Source organism: Carassius carassius, chromosome 42 (assembly GCF_963082965.1).
Source record: "Carassius carassius chromosome 42, fCarCar2.1, whole genome shotgun sequence".
In the NCBI taxonomy this organism is placed as follows: Eukaryota; Metazoa; Chordata; class Actinopteri; order Cypriniformes; family Cyprinidae; genus Carassius; species Carassius carassius.
In genome coordinates, this window is record NC_081796.1 from 22,991,609 (window position 1) to 23,009,985 (window position 18,377).

Below are 18,377 nucleotides of genomic sequence, written 5' to 3' on the forward strand. Positions count from 1 at the left end.
AAGAGTCCAGACAGTGTTTTAGTATGAAGGTATCACCAAACATGTCTAATGCTTTAAAACAAATCCAAGTGAGCTTTAGAGATAAATTTTAAGTGATTATTCAATGCTTTTTTTCTTATTAGAAATGTATACTGTCATGTATTTAAATATTGTCAATATTTCTCACTAGAACTGTCATAAGATGTAAAAAGTTCTTATATTTAATTTGTAAATGTAATTTTTAATCTTATAAATACATTTAAAGCTAATTAATTAAAATAAACATTTAAATATTAATTTGAATTAAATTACATATTTTATTTAAATTAATTTGTGAGTGAACATAACACATTTAATATAAATTAATAAAATGGTTTCTGAAGTAATCAATATAGTAATATAATAATATAATATAATAATATTTAGCCAGTTGTTTTTAATAATATGTAAAGGACACATCTATGCCACCTTCAAATTCTAAATAGATGAAGGCATCTTAGTAGATAAGCTGTTATGTAAACGTATGTACACTGCTTATAAAGGCAGCTTTTCTTAGAGATCCTTGTTCTGACTTCACTGAAATACACCTATGCTTTTTTTTAAATCTTGAGGGAATTTTGAATCTATGAAAATGTCATTATTAACAATTACTTACAGATTTTATATGTGTGAACTCCATCTATGTCGTGTGAGTTTTAGTCCCACTGTCTCAGGTCTTGGCAGGATGGCGATAGTGCCTTTGACTGTGACTTTGTGTGCTTCTGCTCATTTTGGATGGCGCTTGTTACAGGCGGTCTGTGGGTGGGATGCGCAGACCCTCGCAAGGCTGTCGGTTGACCCAGACCATGACTAATCCAAACCCCACCAGGCTGACCAGATGGGGCTTTCAGATTGCCTAAAAATAAGAGCAGGACAAGATTTCAGAGGAGGCAATAACAAATGCAGAACGACGACAGTGGTGTTCTTACATAATCTTGGTCAAGTGTCATTTTATCAGCGTTTGTGGAAAATTTAAGATAATACAAACCAAAGATAAACATATCATAACATTAGAACAAGGCCCTGAAGAATGTGCAATGTAAGCAAACAAATGCATCAGATATCTTCATCATAAACATCAGCCCTGGTGGCTCGCTTCAGAGAGTGAGTGTGTTTGAATGAGAGTGAGCGTCCGTGTTGCCAGATCCTGTTTTCCAGAACATTCACAATAGCCTCAGAGTGTCGGAGATTAAATTAAGGCCTAAGTGGAGACAGCTGCCTGCTGAAACCAAGGACATTTAGGCCAGGTCCTGAGGGTGAACGTCCAGCAGGCTGTCCAAAACAGCTCCAGCATGAGGGTCCTTGCTTGCACTGGTAGCAACTGGGGTTAAATTGGGTACATCAAAATAAAAATGACTACAGCCAGATGAGATTTGGCACTAGAGCAACAAATTTACAAGTTGCACTTAATTTAACAAATCTGTCTAAAATTGTGCATGCTTGTGTGGAATCACACTTCTAAGTGTTTGTAAGCCTTCACAGATACCCATGCATGTTTTAAGGTGCATACAGTCTGTTTCAGATTTGTGGAGAAAAAGAAGAATAGCATTTCAAATCCCTTTTCTAAAAAAAAAAGTTGTTTGAATTGTTTCTGTCTTCTCTTCTCTTACTGCCATGGATCATTTACATCTCTAACACACTGTTAGTTTCTTATTAGCTGCTAAAGACAGAAAGTAGAAACAAATATATGTTCATTTCTAATATGCTTTTTCTCTGGGTAGAAGGGAAGGATAAGCCACATTGAAAGACAAAACAGGCCGATTTCCAAAACAATATTTGTTGTAGTGCTTCTCATTGCATCAGGGCAGATCATCAGACAAGCCTGGAGAAGCCGCTGATGGGAAATGATGAAATGACACTCAAAAAAGCAGCAGGGGCCACGCTAATGCATAACATTTCCATAACATTCCAGCAACATTCATGTAACAACAACTAGTAGAGAGCAGACAGTCCAGTAAACATCAATGCTGTGCCCAGCATTTTTATATGAAGACACTTCAAGCTAATTTTTAACAGCTAATGCTTATTTCTCAGGAAAATGTTACATTTATAAATACATTTACTCTTTTCAGATGCTATTTTTTATTCAAAACATATATAAATGTGAACAAAAACACATTCTGGTCTCATGAGGAGCCAAATATGGCTCTAACATCGCAACATTCAGGGTTGCTTCTTGAGCAGGTGCCAGATGGTTTAGAAAGAATCCCAGCAAGAGTCGTGCCAGAAGAACCTAATCTGGACTGGGCAACAAGCGCAAAGGACTGCAGGAGACTGTGAAGGACAGCACCGGTCCAATGTGTGCCTCTACAGGGCCAAAAGAGAGGGTACGACCCATTTAACCGGTGCCAAAGATTTCACCCGTGCCAGATCACTTTATACCACATCCACCTTCTTACCAGAACAGGCTTGTGCAGTCGCGTTGCTACGGAGTCACAGACACACAGGGTGAGGTTGCTCAGAGAAGGTTCACCCTGATGGACGTACTTGGCACGAATCTGACATAAATCACAGTCACATCAACAATTCTGGCATGATGCATCCACACACACACACACACACACACTTTTATCCCATACCGCTCCCACTAGTCCCTGGACTATAGCATTGGCTAGGTACAAGAGTGAAATTAAAATCACTTAACATTGTTGATCAGCGGCACAGAGCAGATCAGTTCTTCATGCAAATCACAGGGGGAAATCAAGTCTTTGTTTTCAAGCATGGCACAAGTTCATATTTTACATCAAAGGCATATTTTGTTTTGGCTTGTATGTGGTTGCATGTAACAGTAATTCTAATGAGAAAAGGGAAATGAGAACTTTAGAACTACTGAAGCACCAGTATGAAGTTTTTCTGTGATAGATAGATCTATATATATATATATATATATATATATATATATATATTAGATATATATTAGATATATATTATATATATTAATTTTAATTTAATTAAATTTTTATATTAAAATAATTAAACCTCTGTAACTATTGGCTCTTTCAGCGGTTGAATCATGAAACTTTAATTTACTTATGGAAGAATATTGATTTAATAATCACGTGAGTTGGGCTTAGGCTTCGCTGTCTAGGTGCGCGATGAATCTGATACTTTGAGGCGTGTATCCAAGACGGATTTTCTCCCACCTAACGGTAGAGTGGCGCAAAAGTAGCCGGGACTTCTTTTCTTCTCTTACTGTCCTGACGAAGACACGCACAGACGAGTGACGGAAGTACAGTGTGCACTTCCCGCGAAATCCGTCCCGACAGCTCTAAATTTTAAATGATTACCATTCTGAGGTTTGTACTGTTTGTAGTGCAGATTTTTAATGTACTCATTAATAAACATTTACATATTAGAATCAAATAAATAAAAATAATCAGGCTACATATGAACACATTAACAATTGCATAACAATAATAAAATACGTACATTTATGTATTATATTTTGTAAATATATGTTTATAAAATATAGTTTTATTTCTTAAAGAATTGCACAGCTGCAATAATTGTGATTTTTTTATATAATATGCATCCAATTAAATATTCTATATAGAAATATGTATCTATTATTCACAAGAAGGTGCCATTTTAAGCAACAGTTCCTTCTGCATCCAGAACATCCTTCTCCTCAGAGAAATTGATGTTATTCATTTTTAAAAACTGAATTATGAATTATGCATATGCCATACTGTCAAACCATTAACACTGTGGCTGTCTTATACTGTACACACAGGTATCTTTGTGTGTCAACCCTGTTTTGATTCTATTTAAAATATTTTAGCATGTTTAATTACTTTTTTTTTAAATGAACATCAACAAAGAAGGGTGTATTTTTGATTGGAAAATAATTTTTATCGATGGTAATATTTAGTCTTTCCTACACAAGATTAGCTTTGAGGTCCATCATCAACAGACGTCTAGAACTCTCAAAAGACCATCTTTAGCAGAGCTACTGATCTTAATACTGTGTGTGTGTGTGTGTGTGTGTGTGTGTGTGTGTGTGTGTGTGTGTGTGTGTGTGTGTGTGTGCCATTTGACGTGTGAACATCCATGGCTTCATTTGCTGCCTGTTCCTGGCATCATACTGTCCTTAAAAGCTGATAATGTGTTAATGAAATCACTGGCAGATAGCTCTTGTCAGCCGAATGTTCCTCATGAGAAGGGGCCTGTCCTTCACTATGAGTCTGCAGGGTATAAAGCAGGTCTGTCAGGGGAGCGTGTGTCTGGCCCAGCGATTGCTTTTGTGTTGTGTCTGGTCTTTGCTCTCTTATAATGTTACAGGTCCTTTCGCACTGTCCTTCTCTGAGTGTTCCTTCTGTGCATGCTAAATTTTTTATTCGGGATGGGCCTGCCCCCTTTCCTTTCTGCAGCACAATGATTTATTGCCCACAAAGACCAGAGAACTAATTAACAGAGTAATTAATTAATATGAATTTGCATATTTGCATTTGCAATTAGTGCAGTCAAGTGATTAGTCTGAAATGGGGAAGTTTGACTCATCAGATGTTGGTGTGTGTGCTGAACCGTAAAGCTTGTCACCAGCTGAGGCATTTTTGGATGGGGACAGAAGGGGACTTTATGTGTGTGTGTGTGTGTTTCTAAACACAAACATCCAAGGGTACACGCCTATCATGCGTGACTGAGCTGTCGCTGTCAGCAAACTGCATCTGTATGCTGTGTTCATTATGTTTTTGTTGTGGTTATAAGTGCAGATCAAGCTGACCGTCCCAGTGAAAAATTCAACAGCCATTTTTAACAAGATCACTCATGACTAACCGGGGACTGTCTGATAGGTGGCTTGCTGATAACAGGACCACTAAAGTCCTGTCAACATCAGGTTAAAGAGCCAATTAATCATAGACAGGAGCAGAAAGGTGGTGCATGTCGTTAGGCGTTAGGCTTTTGTGGCGACCTTCTGAGAGGCATAAATGCACTTGGGGGCATTTAAAGAGCTTCTGATTTGAATTATAAATGTGTGTGCATGTGAGTAGGCCAGGCACAGGTTCAATAGCAGCAGGAGCTTTCACTGATAATGGAATGCATGAGTGTCAGGTCTTCATGTGGGAGGAGCCAATGCTCTGGACAATTACTGCTACAAGAAACAACCAGATGCCAGAGACGGCCAAACCCATGCTCCAAAATCTCTGTGTGATTTTGTGCACAGGTGAATCTCACAATAGAAAAAGTTCAGTATATGAACCTAAAATTAAAACATAGAAAAAGTAATTGAATTCTGAATAAAGGGAATTTAAAAACTTACATATAAAATTTCCATTGTGACATTATTTGACAATTAAGCACATTTTTAATTTTTCACAGTTCTTATTAATATTAAATTAATATTTGTCTAAAAGTTTAGTATATATACTAAAAAAAATTATTTGATTTAAAACCCAAAACATTTGATATATTAATATTACAATTATACAAAAATGGTCATACTTAAGTAATTTTACTTAATTATACATTTTATTTAACAAACCATTTACTATGACTATTGCATCAGTAAACTCCCAATTTGCTGATTATTAATAGTTAGTAAGGTAGTTTAGGTATTGGGTAAGATTATGGATGTAGAATATGGTCTTGCAGAATATGTGCTTTATAATAAACAGCTAATATGTTAATAATAGACATGCTAATAAGCAAGTTAATAGTGAGAATTGGTCCCTACACTAAAGTGTTTTCAACAATTAAAAAATATTTATACTGTCAATAAAATTAAATGTAATACAGCAAAATACAGTAAAGAGAATGAACAAACAAGGATAATGAGAATCCACCATCCGGAATTTGAGGAAAACACATCACAAACCAAAAAATAATAATAAAATAAAGATCTTAAATAGGCAAATTCTTCTTCATGCACAGTATAACTTCTTGGAGTGAAATGTGACCTGGACATGTTTTGTTAGATTCACTTGCATACTACTGCGTGGTGTGAAAGTCGATGGCTGTGTGTGATGAAGGTAGGGAGGGATGGTGAGAGTGTGTGCATGTTTGAGAGAGTGTAAACAAAAGCACAGACTTATTTTTTATAAGTAGATAAAAAAATGGTTTAAGATCTCAGAATCCATGTTGAAGGGGCATATTTATTATATGTCAGTGAGTGAATTTAAATAAACTTTATCTTAATTTATGTTTTCATAATTAAGTGAACGTCACAAAGAAAATGCTTTGATGACAGACAGAAGGACATTTTTGGCAAACACCCTTGAAGAGACTGACCAGGCAAACAAGAGCCATCAGTCACCTGGTTCTTGCTGTCATTCACCAACACTGACATTTATTTTTACACGTTTACAGAATATACCTGACATATACAAGCACCTATTTTGTCTAATTTTAGATTTAGTCCACTTATTGTTGTGTTTGCATGAAAATATTATCACAGTTACTTTATTTCTAACAGCAAAGACTAAGAAATGTATTTCCCTGAGTATTCCTGTTCATCCACAGCATCAGATTCTAATGGTGGATGCTGGTACTTGGTCCTTTATTGAGGCTGCTTTGTGGTTTTGCAGTGGTACGCAGCTCGAGGCACACGCCAGATGATCAGGGGAGGAATACAGGTCCCCCGGGACCTGGTCACGTGACCAACCCATGTCACGTGACGTCAGCGGCAGATGGCATGGGTACCAGCTCTGGCAGTTGGCATCAGTGTCATTTCTCTTAGCGCGAGACGAGGAGAACAGTAGGGAGGTGAGAAAAACGCACGAGCTGTTCACCTGCTAAAACACCAAGCGGAAATATATTTGAAATAGGAAGTATGAAAACTTTCATCTGACACCATCATTATCCGGGTAAGCTGGATCATTCAAGGGTAAGAATCGACATGTGCTGCATGACTTTGTCAGCCTTTTCACCAGATTTCAGACTTATGTTTTGTAAATTCACAAATTCGATGCAATTTCACACATAAAAACAAGTTTACAAATTCAATTCTGTTGCAGCTGAGTTTTTGTGTATAAAAGAGCATTGATTTGATTAGAGGATCAGTAAAATCTGGAATTCTGTTAAATGTGAATTGGTATTTTTATGTTAATGCATCATTGTATATGATCAGAAAAAAAAGGTACAAAAGCTGTCACCATGTACCATGTTTACCCCTAACTGTTAAATATTATACATTAAAGGTACCTAAATGAAAGGGTGGGGCCCCAATGACAGCTTTTGTACCTTTTTTTGAAAGTCTATTTATTGAGCACTATGTGTAGGTTGTTTTTAAATCGCTGCTGATTCATTCAAAAGATCCATTATCTTCTCATTATCCCCAGTAAGATCACAATGCTGACTCTTCCGTTTGAGGATCCTGTCATAATGGACACTCAATTCGGGGCAAACTTTCCAAGGGACTGCGTGGGTGAAATGAAGGTCACTAAACAAGAGCCGTTTAAAAAGGAGAAGACGCTCTCCCACACGATGGAGGATGAGGATTCGGAGAAGGATTCGGATGAACGGGAGGACGGACAGGACGAGAACGGTCTGCCTCGGAGGAGAGGGCCTCGGAAAAAGAAAATGACCAAAGCTAGGGTGGACCGGGTCAAGGTGAGGCGCATGGAGGCAAACACCAGGGAGAGGAACCGAATGCACGGTCTGAACAACGCCCTGGACAGCCTGCGCAAGGTGGTGCCCTGCTACTCCAAAACCCAGAAACTGTCGAAAATCGAAACCCTGCGGCTGGCCAAGAACTACATCTGGGCGCTTTCCGAGATCCTGAGCAACGGGAAGAGGCCTGACCTCTTGACCTTCGTTCAGACCCTGTGCAAAGGGCTATCGCAGCCCACCACCAACTTAGTGGCCGGATGCCTGCAGCTGAACTCAAGGAACTTCATCACAGATCAGATCAACAGCGAGGCGTCTTTCTCCGGCAGGTCACCATATGAATCCGTGTACACCACCTACCACAGTCCGGGTGTGGTGACGCCCTCTGGACCCTCGGTAGATGCGGTCAAACCCTTCAGGCCGTTCAACTACTGCAGCTCCTATGAGTCTTTCTACGAGAGTGTCTCGCCGGAATGCGGAAGCCCTCAGTTCGACGGTCCCTTAAGCCCTCCTATGAACTTTAACGGGATCTTTTCCCTAAAGCACGAAGAGCCGGTCGAATATGGCAAGAGCTGCCACTACAGCACGCGCTACTGCGCCGTGCCGCCGCGCTCCTCCATCAGCCAGAGCGCGAGAGGCTCCTCGGATCTCCATTTCCCATATGACATTCACCTCCGCGGCCAGTTTTACCCCGTGCAAGAAGAATTAAACACTTTTCATAATTAATGAGAGAAAGTCAAACGTGAGTGAAAAGAACCGAAAAAGCAGGACTGAAAATCGCACATGTATTATTTATAAACTCCATCTCTGATTTGGGCTTTATGGCATCGGATTTTTCATTATTTATCCTTTTTAATTAAATGGAAAATGTGCTTACAGTGTTCCTAATTACTGTTTGAATTGATTTTAAACTGTTCGACAAAAATGTGTGGTCTAAATGGGAAAACAATCCACAAACAATAGGCTAACATTATTTTTTAATATTCTCATTTAATTTAATGGCTTGAATGAGTTTTTATAGATCTGAAAATCTATCAGTAAGGACTCTCGCTCCAAAAGGCATATTTTAATTATAAGGTCATTCAAATATTTGCGATTAAAATTCTGTAAAATACGAGAGCAATAATTGCTAGGGGTGCTATGCAATACACAAGTCTATCATTCTCGATCTGGCCATTTATTTAGCCATTTAATTTGTCTAAACGATATTCGCACAAAGTTCAAAATATTGGTGTTAAAATACTTCATTTCTCATAATTTTGTAATACATAAATGCCTTTATTCGTTTATAAAAAGTAACATAAAAAACATAAGAACATTAAATGTATTTTTTCCTTTGAATCAAAATTTCATCATTATGTAAGAAAGTTTCGTGATGTTTTACACAGGGCACTATTTAAATGTTAGTAAAAAAATTGATTCAACCATTGCCTATTATTGTTATTATTGTTGTTGTTATTTACAAAAATATATATTAATATGCTAAGACCACCAGAAAGAGGCAAATATTAAATCAATTTGTTGTCCTATTAAAGATGGTATATTTAAAATAGCCTATATACAGGCAATTGATGTAATAAAAAAAAACGAAATAATAATGGTAGCCTGTATTAATAATTTGTTCGTTTCATTGATTTCAATTTGTCTATTTAAATTTATAGGTGTAGACAAATCTAGTCCAAAGCACCCTCTTAATTTCCAAATATTTAAAATAACTCATATTTGTCTATGCGCGTAATTTTCAGAAGTATGATAAAGGAATATCAGAACACGATGATGTAATTATGCAACAGATTGTTTGACAATTCTGTCTTTTCTCAAATGTAAAGTCGATATATTGGTGGCATTGCGTTCAATCTCGGAACAATCACTGTAAGCAAATGCAATTGAAGCATGTAAAATCTCTAATGGAAAGGTCTGTGTGCTGTCTAGTGAACTCATGTCAAGGGAAAACCTGCCTTAATATATTTGTCACGCATCATTTATGCAATGCCATGGACGTCTGCAGTGGTGGATTCGTGCGTTCTGATTTTTCTCACCAATAGGGATTTTTGTTTTTGTGTTTGTGTGTGTGCAAAAATGACTGAATGCACAGAAACTGATCTTTGTATAATGTCGAGCTGTTTTGTACAGTAAAATAAAGTTTAAATGATTACATTTCTATTTTGAAAACACTGTTCTGAATACATGAATCTCTAAAATCAATGTAAAATAATAAATAAAAGATAACAGATATAGAACTATTTTTAAAAATAGATAGCCTATCCAAACCTCGTTATGTGTCGCAAGAAAAAAGTACGAAAGAAAAAACGAAAACATTAAATGCAATGTCGCATTCGTTTTCTATAATTGTAAAACGTATAATGAACAAACAATGCTTTAAAATATGAAGATAAGATATAAAGGTAGCCTATTAGAGTAGGCCTATATCATTTAGAAATTTAAAGTCTAACAATATATAGGCCTATTTGCCACAATCCATAGCTATTACAGGGGTCATAAAACGCCTATGGTACAGAAAAACAGAGAAACTATCTCTGGTTATCAACAGAGGACAAAGGAATTTCATTTATGAAATCGCCAAAATCCATCTAGTGCATCAGTTTATGGGCCTATGCGACGCGTTCGTCAAGGTTAATTGTAAAATGAGACGTTCTTGAGGTGATATTCAGGACTGGGTTTAGGGGAATAAAGGTTATCTGGCTTTGAGTCTCTTCTGTCTCTGAGTTCAGCAGCGAGCTGGAAGTGGGCCAATCAGCGACAGACTGCGGATCAGGAGCCCGAAAGCGGCTATTCCCCCGCGGATGAGCATTGTCACCCCCCAGAAACCAGCGACAGGATTCAAAATACGTAGATTACAATGAAATGGGTTAAAAGCCACAAAACTCATATAGTCCTAGTTTAAAAAATATATATATTTTAGTTCAAACCGGGGCCTATTTCATGAAATGATAATAGCATTTGTAGGGCAGGCTAGATATAGCCTGGCCTTGAATTCAGTGATTTTGTTTAGGATAAAATGCTCAGCAAAATAGTCCAAAATCTTTTAACAACAAATAAAGTTATAGCTTCACAACGACTGACAGTTTTGACATAACAGATTAATAAAATGATCTCACACGACTTTTTTTTTTTTTGGTAGTAGCCTAATTGATTCCTTTTCTCGCTTTCAAAGAAAAAATAAACCAGTAATCTACGTTAATATGCAATTAATCATCACGTTGTCCTAAAACACCTAATGCTTCTGACAGGTGCAAAGATTCAATCCGCACGAGCACCGATCGTGTGCGATGAGACTCTTGATTTGCTGTGGGGATGTTGAGGTGTCAGAAAAACCCAACAGTGGCGATATTTCACACAACTGCGAGAGAGGCAGAACATATGCTACCCCAGAGACGAAGTTGTCTGGAACGAACAGCTGAAAAATGAACAGCGACACTTCTCTACGTATGCGCTTCACACCGGTGGAAAGTTCTCACCACACGGCTTTTTTGTTTTTCGACTTTTTAGAGGGTTATTTACTTTAAGTTAAAAATGTAATGTGTGTTTATTTTCAAGAATAGCCTAAATGTAGGCTATGCCTCGTTTTAGCCAGTGCTTTTATCCTGCAAAACACGTTTTGACCATCATAGGCTATAGGCTAATATGAATAATTATATAAAGTTACAGTAAATTAGACAGTTTGCTCTATTATCCCAACCGTCTAAAAAGACGGTATTTTACCATGCAAATTTGTAAAAATTGTAATTAAACTTTATCAACAGCACACTATAGATAGCTTAGGTAGATCTATATTTAATTTTAGACAGGAATGAAAACGAGGCCAAAAGCCTACTTTTATTTTTAACGTATACCACTGTTCAGCTGACAAAGCGTCTTTCTGAGAAAAAAATAAATAACTGAAAAATTTCACTAGACTTTTTTTTGGGAGTTGTGAAAATAACGTGATTTAGGGTCTTATAGTGCGAGCCATTGTACAGGCTGCATGTCCTCACAACCTCGTTTTTATCTGCGCCATATTCAATATGGCTTCTAACGTGACTAAGTTAGGTGCATATTAGAAGAGGCGCAGCTTTGTTCAAAACTTTGGCTGTCATTTGTTTTCAATGCTCTAGGTGAGGTTGAATTGCATACATCTCATTTGAATTGTTAAATGTGTTGATTGTGTGGAAGAGCGTGGTACAGATGTCTGTGGGTGGATGCATGTAGTGTACATGCAAGTTTGTGGGTGTATATTTGTGTGTGGATGGTGGGAGGTGAATTACTACATACTCCGTTCACGATAACTCATAGCTCTTGTCCACTTGTGATGCTCCATTCTGTGTTCTGATGTGTCAACCCTACTGTTTCAAATCCTATCACTGAGGATGAGTCACACCAAACAATAGCCTACAATCAGTCCAGAGTGGGTGGAAATGAATGACCCATCCGATTTTATGCAAAAAGAATGGACATCTTAATGAAATGGTATTGGTAAACAATGCCTAGATGTTGCAATTCTAAAGTTTGTATCCCATAAGACCATGGGAATTTATGCACTATAGGATTTGTTTTTATAAAGGCTCATTTTTAAGTGTAAGTGCTATAGTAAGTAAGAAGTGGTTTCTTGTGGTTACATTGTACTTGTTAAACAACACCCAAATAAATTGTTTTCATGGTTACTGGTAGAACATCATATGTCAGAGAACATATGGGTCAGTGGTCATAGCCAACCTGGCAGATGTACTGTGGCTGGATTCAAAGTTATAAACTCTATTAGTCTAAGTAAGTATAAGTCTAAGTACTTCATTCTTGCCTAATGTTTTATGAAGGTTCTTTAAATGTTTCTTCATTGCCATTGATGATTGTTTAACATCCATGGAACCTTTACATTGCACAAAAAGTTCTTCATAGTGGAAAAAGTTTCTTTAGATTATTAAAAAGTTCTTCACCAAAAATACGAAATTGTTCTTTTATTAACTCTTCACAGAAAGTTTCTTTGGGGAACATTTATTTTTTAACTTTTCTGGCATTGCTGTGAAAACCCTCTTTTGGAATCATGATTTTTTTTAAAAGATTGTGCTGTGAATTTCGACATATTACTCTTTTCATATACTGTTTTTCACCTACTATACAGAAGAGAAGTGTGCATACTTAGATGCAGCCTAAATGTCATTAGTTAGCATTGTCCCTTCAGCCCCGGCTGGACAATATTGCAACTGCATCGTCTGCCAGCAGAAAGCTCCTTCTCTATTAGATTAGATTAGATTAGATTAAACTGTACTGTCAATATGCAGAGTACAAGCTAATGAAATGCAGTTATAGGCTATTGCAGCCTTTTATGAGTTTCTGTTTATTCTGACTAAATACATTTTAAATACAATTATAATATAAATAAATAATATTTTAATATGAATGTTACAAATATTTCATGTCATTATGGTATTTGTTTAACCATTTTTTTTGTAGGGCTCTTAAAACACGCTGTCTACTTTTGCTCTCAAATCGCAGCTCAGGATAGTCATTAAACAGGACAATCCACCCAAAAACTAAAATTCTGTCATTTAGGCCTTCTAATCCCCATGTCATTCCAAATTGATATTTCTTTCTGCCGTTGAACACAAAAGAAGATTTTTTGAAGAATTTTGGTAACCCTACCATTTTTTGGGCCTTATTGTCTTCCATAGTATTTTTTTGATGGCAGAGATGGCAGATTTCTAATGGTCTATTTCCAGGGCTGCATGCTATTGAGATGATTGTGAATGCATAACAGATAGCCTTGTCTAGGTATTGTACATGTTACAGAAGTGTATTTATAATACACACCTATACAAATATTCTTCATTTACCAGTGAGAAGCTCTCAGATTTAATACATGCTATTAAAAGTGCAGGAATTCGGACATGCACAGGACTGCTCACATTTCCCAGCTCATGCTAAACATGCAATGCAGATGTCGAGATCTCTGCCGGCATGCTTCAGAGGGAGGTTGTTTGATTATAGTTGTTAATGAAGGTTCACTTATAGCTTTCGGTAACTCACACCTGAGAGCCTCAGAGACAGTTTCTGGAATGAATTGCTTGTTAATAATAACGGTAATTAGGAATGAAGAAAGTAGAGCTGGTGTGATGTTGATTTATCTGTTCGACGCCCCTCTAACGGGTGGAGAAAGGGTGTTGTCATACGTTAGTCCCTTCTCCTGCTCCCTCTCTCAGTCTCGTTCCCATAAAATCTCCACAAGTCCCGGGTCGCAGATGGTGTGGGACACAGAATTTTCCTAATAATCTTTCTTTCCTTTCTTTTTTTGTGCGAATGCTGGTGGCTTAGGGATTTCTCATTTTAATTAGAGGGTTTAAGGAGATAAACCCCTTTGAAAACCATGTCCTTCGAGAGGAGGTGCAGGTGATCCTCCCCGCAGAAGCAACCACATTATCAGCCAGCAACTCATTTGCATATTAGATTGGTGTCAGTTTGGCACCGGTTCTAGCTGAGATGAACGCCCCTATTTCTAGACTTGGCATGCTGTGTGCATATCCTGGCACGGGATGCGATTGTGTTTTCAATATGAGGGTTCCGGGGTACTTGATCTCTCTGTTATTATACGGCCCTTACATTTGACCCAAAAGCTTAACTTAAACTAACAGAGACTCCCAGGTCTGGATTGCGTGTTTTCTCACTCACTTTGTGCTGGGAATTTTTGGGTATGAATCGGTTTTACATTCAACCTGACCATCAATGGTCACTAAGTCATTAGAATTTTATCTAAAGCTGATTTTCAGCTAGTTGGCAGAGAGCATGACATCAAGAGGCCCTAGAGCTCATCAATCTAGCTGGTCGTTAATGTGAATTTCAAAACCTAATATTAAAAATGTATGAACTATTCCCATTTGGACAAATTACATGAAGTTTGTCTGAAGTCGATGTTGGCTAATCACAGGCACATTTAGCAGCCATTAAAACTGAATGTTGGACAGTAAAGTCATTTGTATTCTGTGTTAAAGACTAAAGGAAAGTTAATGACTATTTCGGATGAATTTCTTTGACTGGACCCTCAGTGCACATTTTGGCACAAAGATCAATTGAGACTCATTTTTTTTGGATCAGAATGCTTTAGTGGTTTCTGAGATACAGGACTGACCTAAAAATCCTAGGTTGAACATGTCAATGGTCATCTCAGCTGCTGTTTATTTCACAGACTTGTGTATGAATCTGTCAAAAAAAAAAATGTTTTAAGGCGAGACACTGCAGGTGAATGAGGAAAAAAAAATAACTAATAGTTATCACCTTACTTACCCAGTTGATTGATTACATTGATTATTGCAAACATTTTTTGTATTACAAGTTTTCAAAAATGTTATGTTTAAATATGCAAATGAGGCATTATTCAATGAAATATGTGCTAATTTGCATAAATGTCTAGTACAAAAATCTGAACACTAGATGAAGTCAATTTCAAATTTTTGTTTAATTTTTTTTGACATATTAGAGTCAAATGTTTTTAAAGAGGGAATTCTAGTTATCTTTTTTTGTCACTCCATAATTCAGAAAATACTTTGAACAGCCAGAAAACAATATATTTTCACAATTTTGGGGGGAATAAAATGTTGTATATAATCAAGGAAAATATATATGAACAAATCCCTCTGTAAAAACCTTCAGAATATAGACAGGAATAAAAATGTCAAGTTTGGTGTGTGTAAGTGCTACTGAAGTGGAGATTTATGGCTCAGTGTTGAAGAAAAAACTCATTTTGAGAAAACGGCCTTTAAAAATATGTATTTTAATTGAAATCTATTGACACAAACAGATAAAGTGCTATAAAAGAAACACTTAACAGTGTCTTTTGGATGTTTTCCTTCCACTAGTTTGAAAAAGCACTTTATGAAAAACCAAAAAGCCCAAAATCTCAAAATTGACAGGTGCTTGAAAAAACAGTGTTTTTGCCTGCAGTGTCTCACCTTAAGAAAATAATTATAAGATCAATGTCAGCAACAGAAAAGCTGTTGGTTTCCAAGGGTCAAAACATATGCTGTTAAAACATACTACTTCGTTTGTAAACCAACTGTTCTCTTACATTAAGGTGATTATTAATCCAGATATTTTTGCACTGAACTACAGATTCCCCACTTACATTTGGAGACCATTTCAGTCTTATTTCAATTCTTGTTTCAAAAACAAAAAACGTGCTGTAATGAAAATATCCTTTATCAAATGTTAATGTAGGTGACTGAGAAAAATAATGCACATGTGTGTTTGTGTGTGCTGTGTGTGCGTGTGTGTGTGTGTGTGTGCGTGTGTGTGTGTACTGTATGTGTGATTGTGTGTCTTTGTGAAATGGCACAGACACAAAGACCAAATGGTCTCTTGGCACCAGATTGAGTGCCATAAATTATCACCGCAGTTAATGGTGAAGAAGATTTCAGGCGAAATTCTCTCCCTTTTTGTTCCCACAAAGGCAACTGTGGGAAAAATACTCACAGGTTTTCAGTCTTGCAGTCGAATTTTGTAAACATTTCATACTAGTTCTAAATTTAATGGTCAAGGTTTTTGATTTGTTCAATTTAAATCGCAAAATGGTCTGTGATCCCATATGCCACAAAGCCTATTTGCTTAATTGTTTCCAGTGGACTACATTTCCCAAGATTCCATTGGACACTGACATCATGGCAAGGTAGGGTTTATGTTTTGTTCTTAGAATGAACTACTGTAATACATGTTTTACAATGTGTTTTACAAGAGTTACAATTATATGCAATATTATGTAAGCAATCGCTAGGGAACTGGAGGCCATGACTGTGCTGGGTAAAAAAAAAAAAAGAAGAAAAAGTTATTCATTATTTTTATTTGAACACTCCTGAAATAGACCCTTAGATTGATCTTTTATTCTTACTTTCATTGCTGTGTAAAAATGTATTGTACGGTTCCCCGCTGCTGAAAATTGCCCACTGCAAAAGAACTTATATTTTACCTCCATTCTAAATAAGTTCTCAATCTGTACTAAAATGTAATGCAACAAAAAATAACTGAGCAAAAACATATTTCTATTAAGTTCAAGTGAACTGCACGCAAAAACAAACAATCAAACAAACATAAAACTGACCAGTGTTATGGATCCTGAATAAGTTACAAAAAACATGCAGCGCGATCAGTGTACCTTGAATCATGAATAAATTATTCATATGGGCCGGGGTTATTTTGTGAATCATCAACTGGAATGAAATATCATTATGAGCTGGTTCATTTCAGTGAATCAAAACCACAACGCGAGACCAGTGTAGTTTGACTCATGAACAAATGATTCATGAGCTAGTTCTTGAATTGAAAAGTTTTAAAGTTCATTCTGAAACACTGCCATGTATAATGTACTGCATTAGCAGAGTATATTTTAATAAGTCTGTGTGTGTGTGTGTGTGTGTGTGTGTGTGTGTGTGTGTGTGTGTGTGTGTAAAAATGGACACTGTAACTGAAATATACTCAAACTGTTGTAATGTTCTATAATATGAAAACTACAGATCATATGCAGTTTTTGCAAGTTTACACATGTAAACACCAAGGATATCGGTGTTAGGAACAGATATTAAAATATATCTTTTAAACAGAATTTTATATTTATATGTTCTGTAAATTCACTTTGGTCAGGTAAGATGACAAATATTGAATATTCTGGTTGCTTGCAGATTCAATCAGCATGACCCAAAGGACACTTTGATCAACTCAAACAAACTAAGCAACAGTTCAGATATGATATATTGCATTACAATAGAAATGTTTTTTTTTTCCAAGCCTGTGTTATTCATCTCTTCCACTGCCGAAGCATCATGAATCAAGTGCACATTTCTCTTTGCCTTATTGTGCCATTTTGAGCCAGCGATATGAAAATAGTTTCGCCTCAGCATAATGAACTGAAGCATAGCTTTAAGCAAGTGCTTTCATTTCTGTTTTAACAAAACATTTTCAGATTCCATCAAAGTGGCAAAAAAATATGGTGAGCCATAAACAGGCAGGCAGGTGTTGATGATGCAAATGAATCAGATGACAGATGGTTAGCGACTCCATCACTCACTGTGTGGATAATGGATAGAGGTAATCAAATCCCTCTGTGAATTTGGGACTTTCTTCAGAACTTTCTCCATCTATATCACCATCAAACACTTCCTGAGCTGTGCAGCTCCACTGGAGGGAGGAATCAGCATGGTGTACAGTTCTGAAAGACCAGAATGCCAGAAATGTTCATTCCATCATCGCCTTCAGGTGTCAACCTCTTTGACAAGTCACAGACATGATAATGATGGTAAAGCACCTTAAGCACACATGTCTGAATATCTGTCAAAAACATGCAAAACACAATCACAGATATAAATATAAACCTTGAGATAGATCTCTCACTTCAAACATCTCTAAACAACAAGGCTCAGACACAAAATAAAAAGCAGAAACATCTATTGGAACATCTACCCTTTTATAATATAAAAGTTATACAACAGCTGATGTTGGTAGAGAAATTCCTTGCATATCTTTTACGAGTGTTCATTCAAAATGATTTTTTAGGAGAGTTTTTGCACAAATGTTTTTAAAATTGCTAATATGCAAATTATCCACAATTACAAACCCCCTTTGACTTTCTCCTCACATTTTATGAAACTTAATAAAAATGTCACAAACTGCTGAAAGTGACGTGCATTAACACAAGACTCATCTCCCTGTTTTTGATCCCCTACTCTATAAATCTGATGGATGAATCTTTAGGGAGATGCTGCAGTTTGAAACATAGCCCTCTAGAATATGTCGAGCATATGTTACATTCAGTTGAAACTATCGTAAGATTGGTGATCAGG

General features: G+C 36.7%; 1 protein-coding gene and 1 long non-coding RNA gene across 3 annotated transcripts in view; both read left to right on the forward strand.

Moving 5' to 3' along the window:
* The window catches only part of LOC132124246 (uncharacterized), a 252,992-nt gene that overhangs the window by 17,445 nt on the left and 217,170 nt on the right, over nucleotides 1–18,377 (forward strand). The window lies entirely within an intron of this gene.
* LOC132124237 (neurogenic differentiation factor 6-A-like) lies at nucleotides 6,668–8,481 on the forward strand. Of its 2 annotated transcripts, none has more exons than XM_059535167.1 (2): nucleotides 6,668–6,821; nucleotides 7,296–8,481. In XM_059535167.1, exon 2 carries the CDS (start codon nucleotides 7,306–7,308, stop codon nucleotides 8,287–8,289), a length of 984 nt encoding a protein of 327 aa, XP_059391150.1. In that variant the 5' UTR covers nucleotides 6,668–6,821; nucleotides 7,296–7,305; the 3' UTR covers nucleotides 8,290–8,481. The 2 variants fall into 2 exon arrangements, with proteins under 2 accessions (XP_059391150.1, XP_059391151.1); XM_059535168.1 differs by having other exon boundaries at nucleotides 6,687–6,821; nucleotides 7,300–8,481.

Coding starts and splice junctions, on each gene's coding strand:
- LOC132124237 (XM_059535167.1), top strand. CDS start 7,306: ATGCTGACTCTTCCGTTTGAGGATCCTGTCATAATGGACACTCAATTC.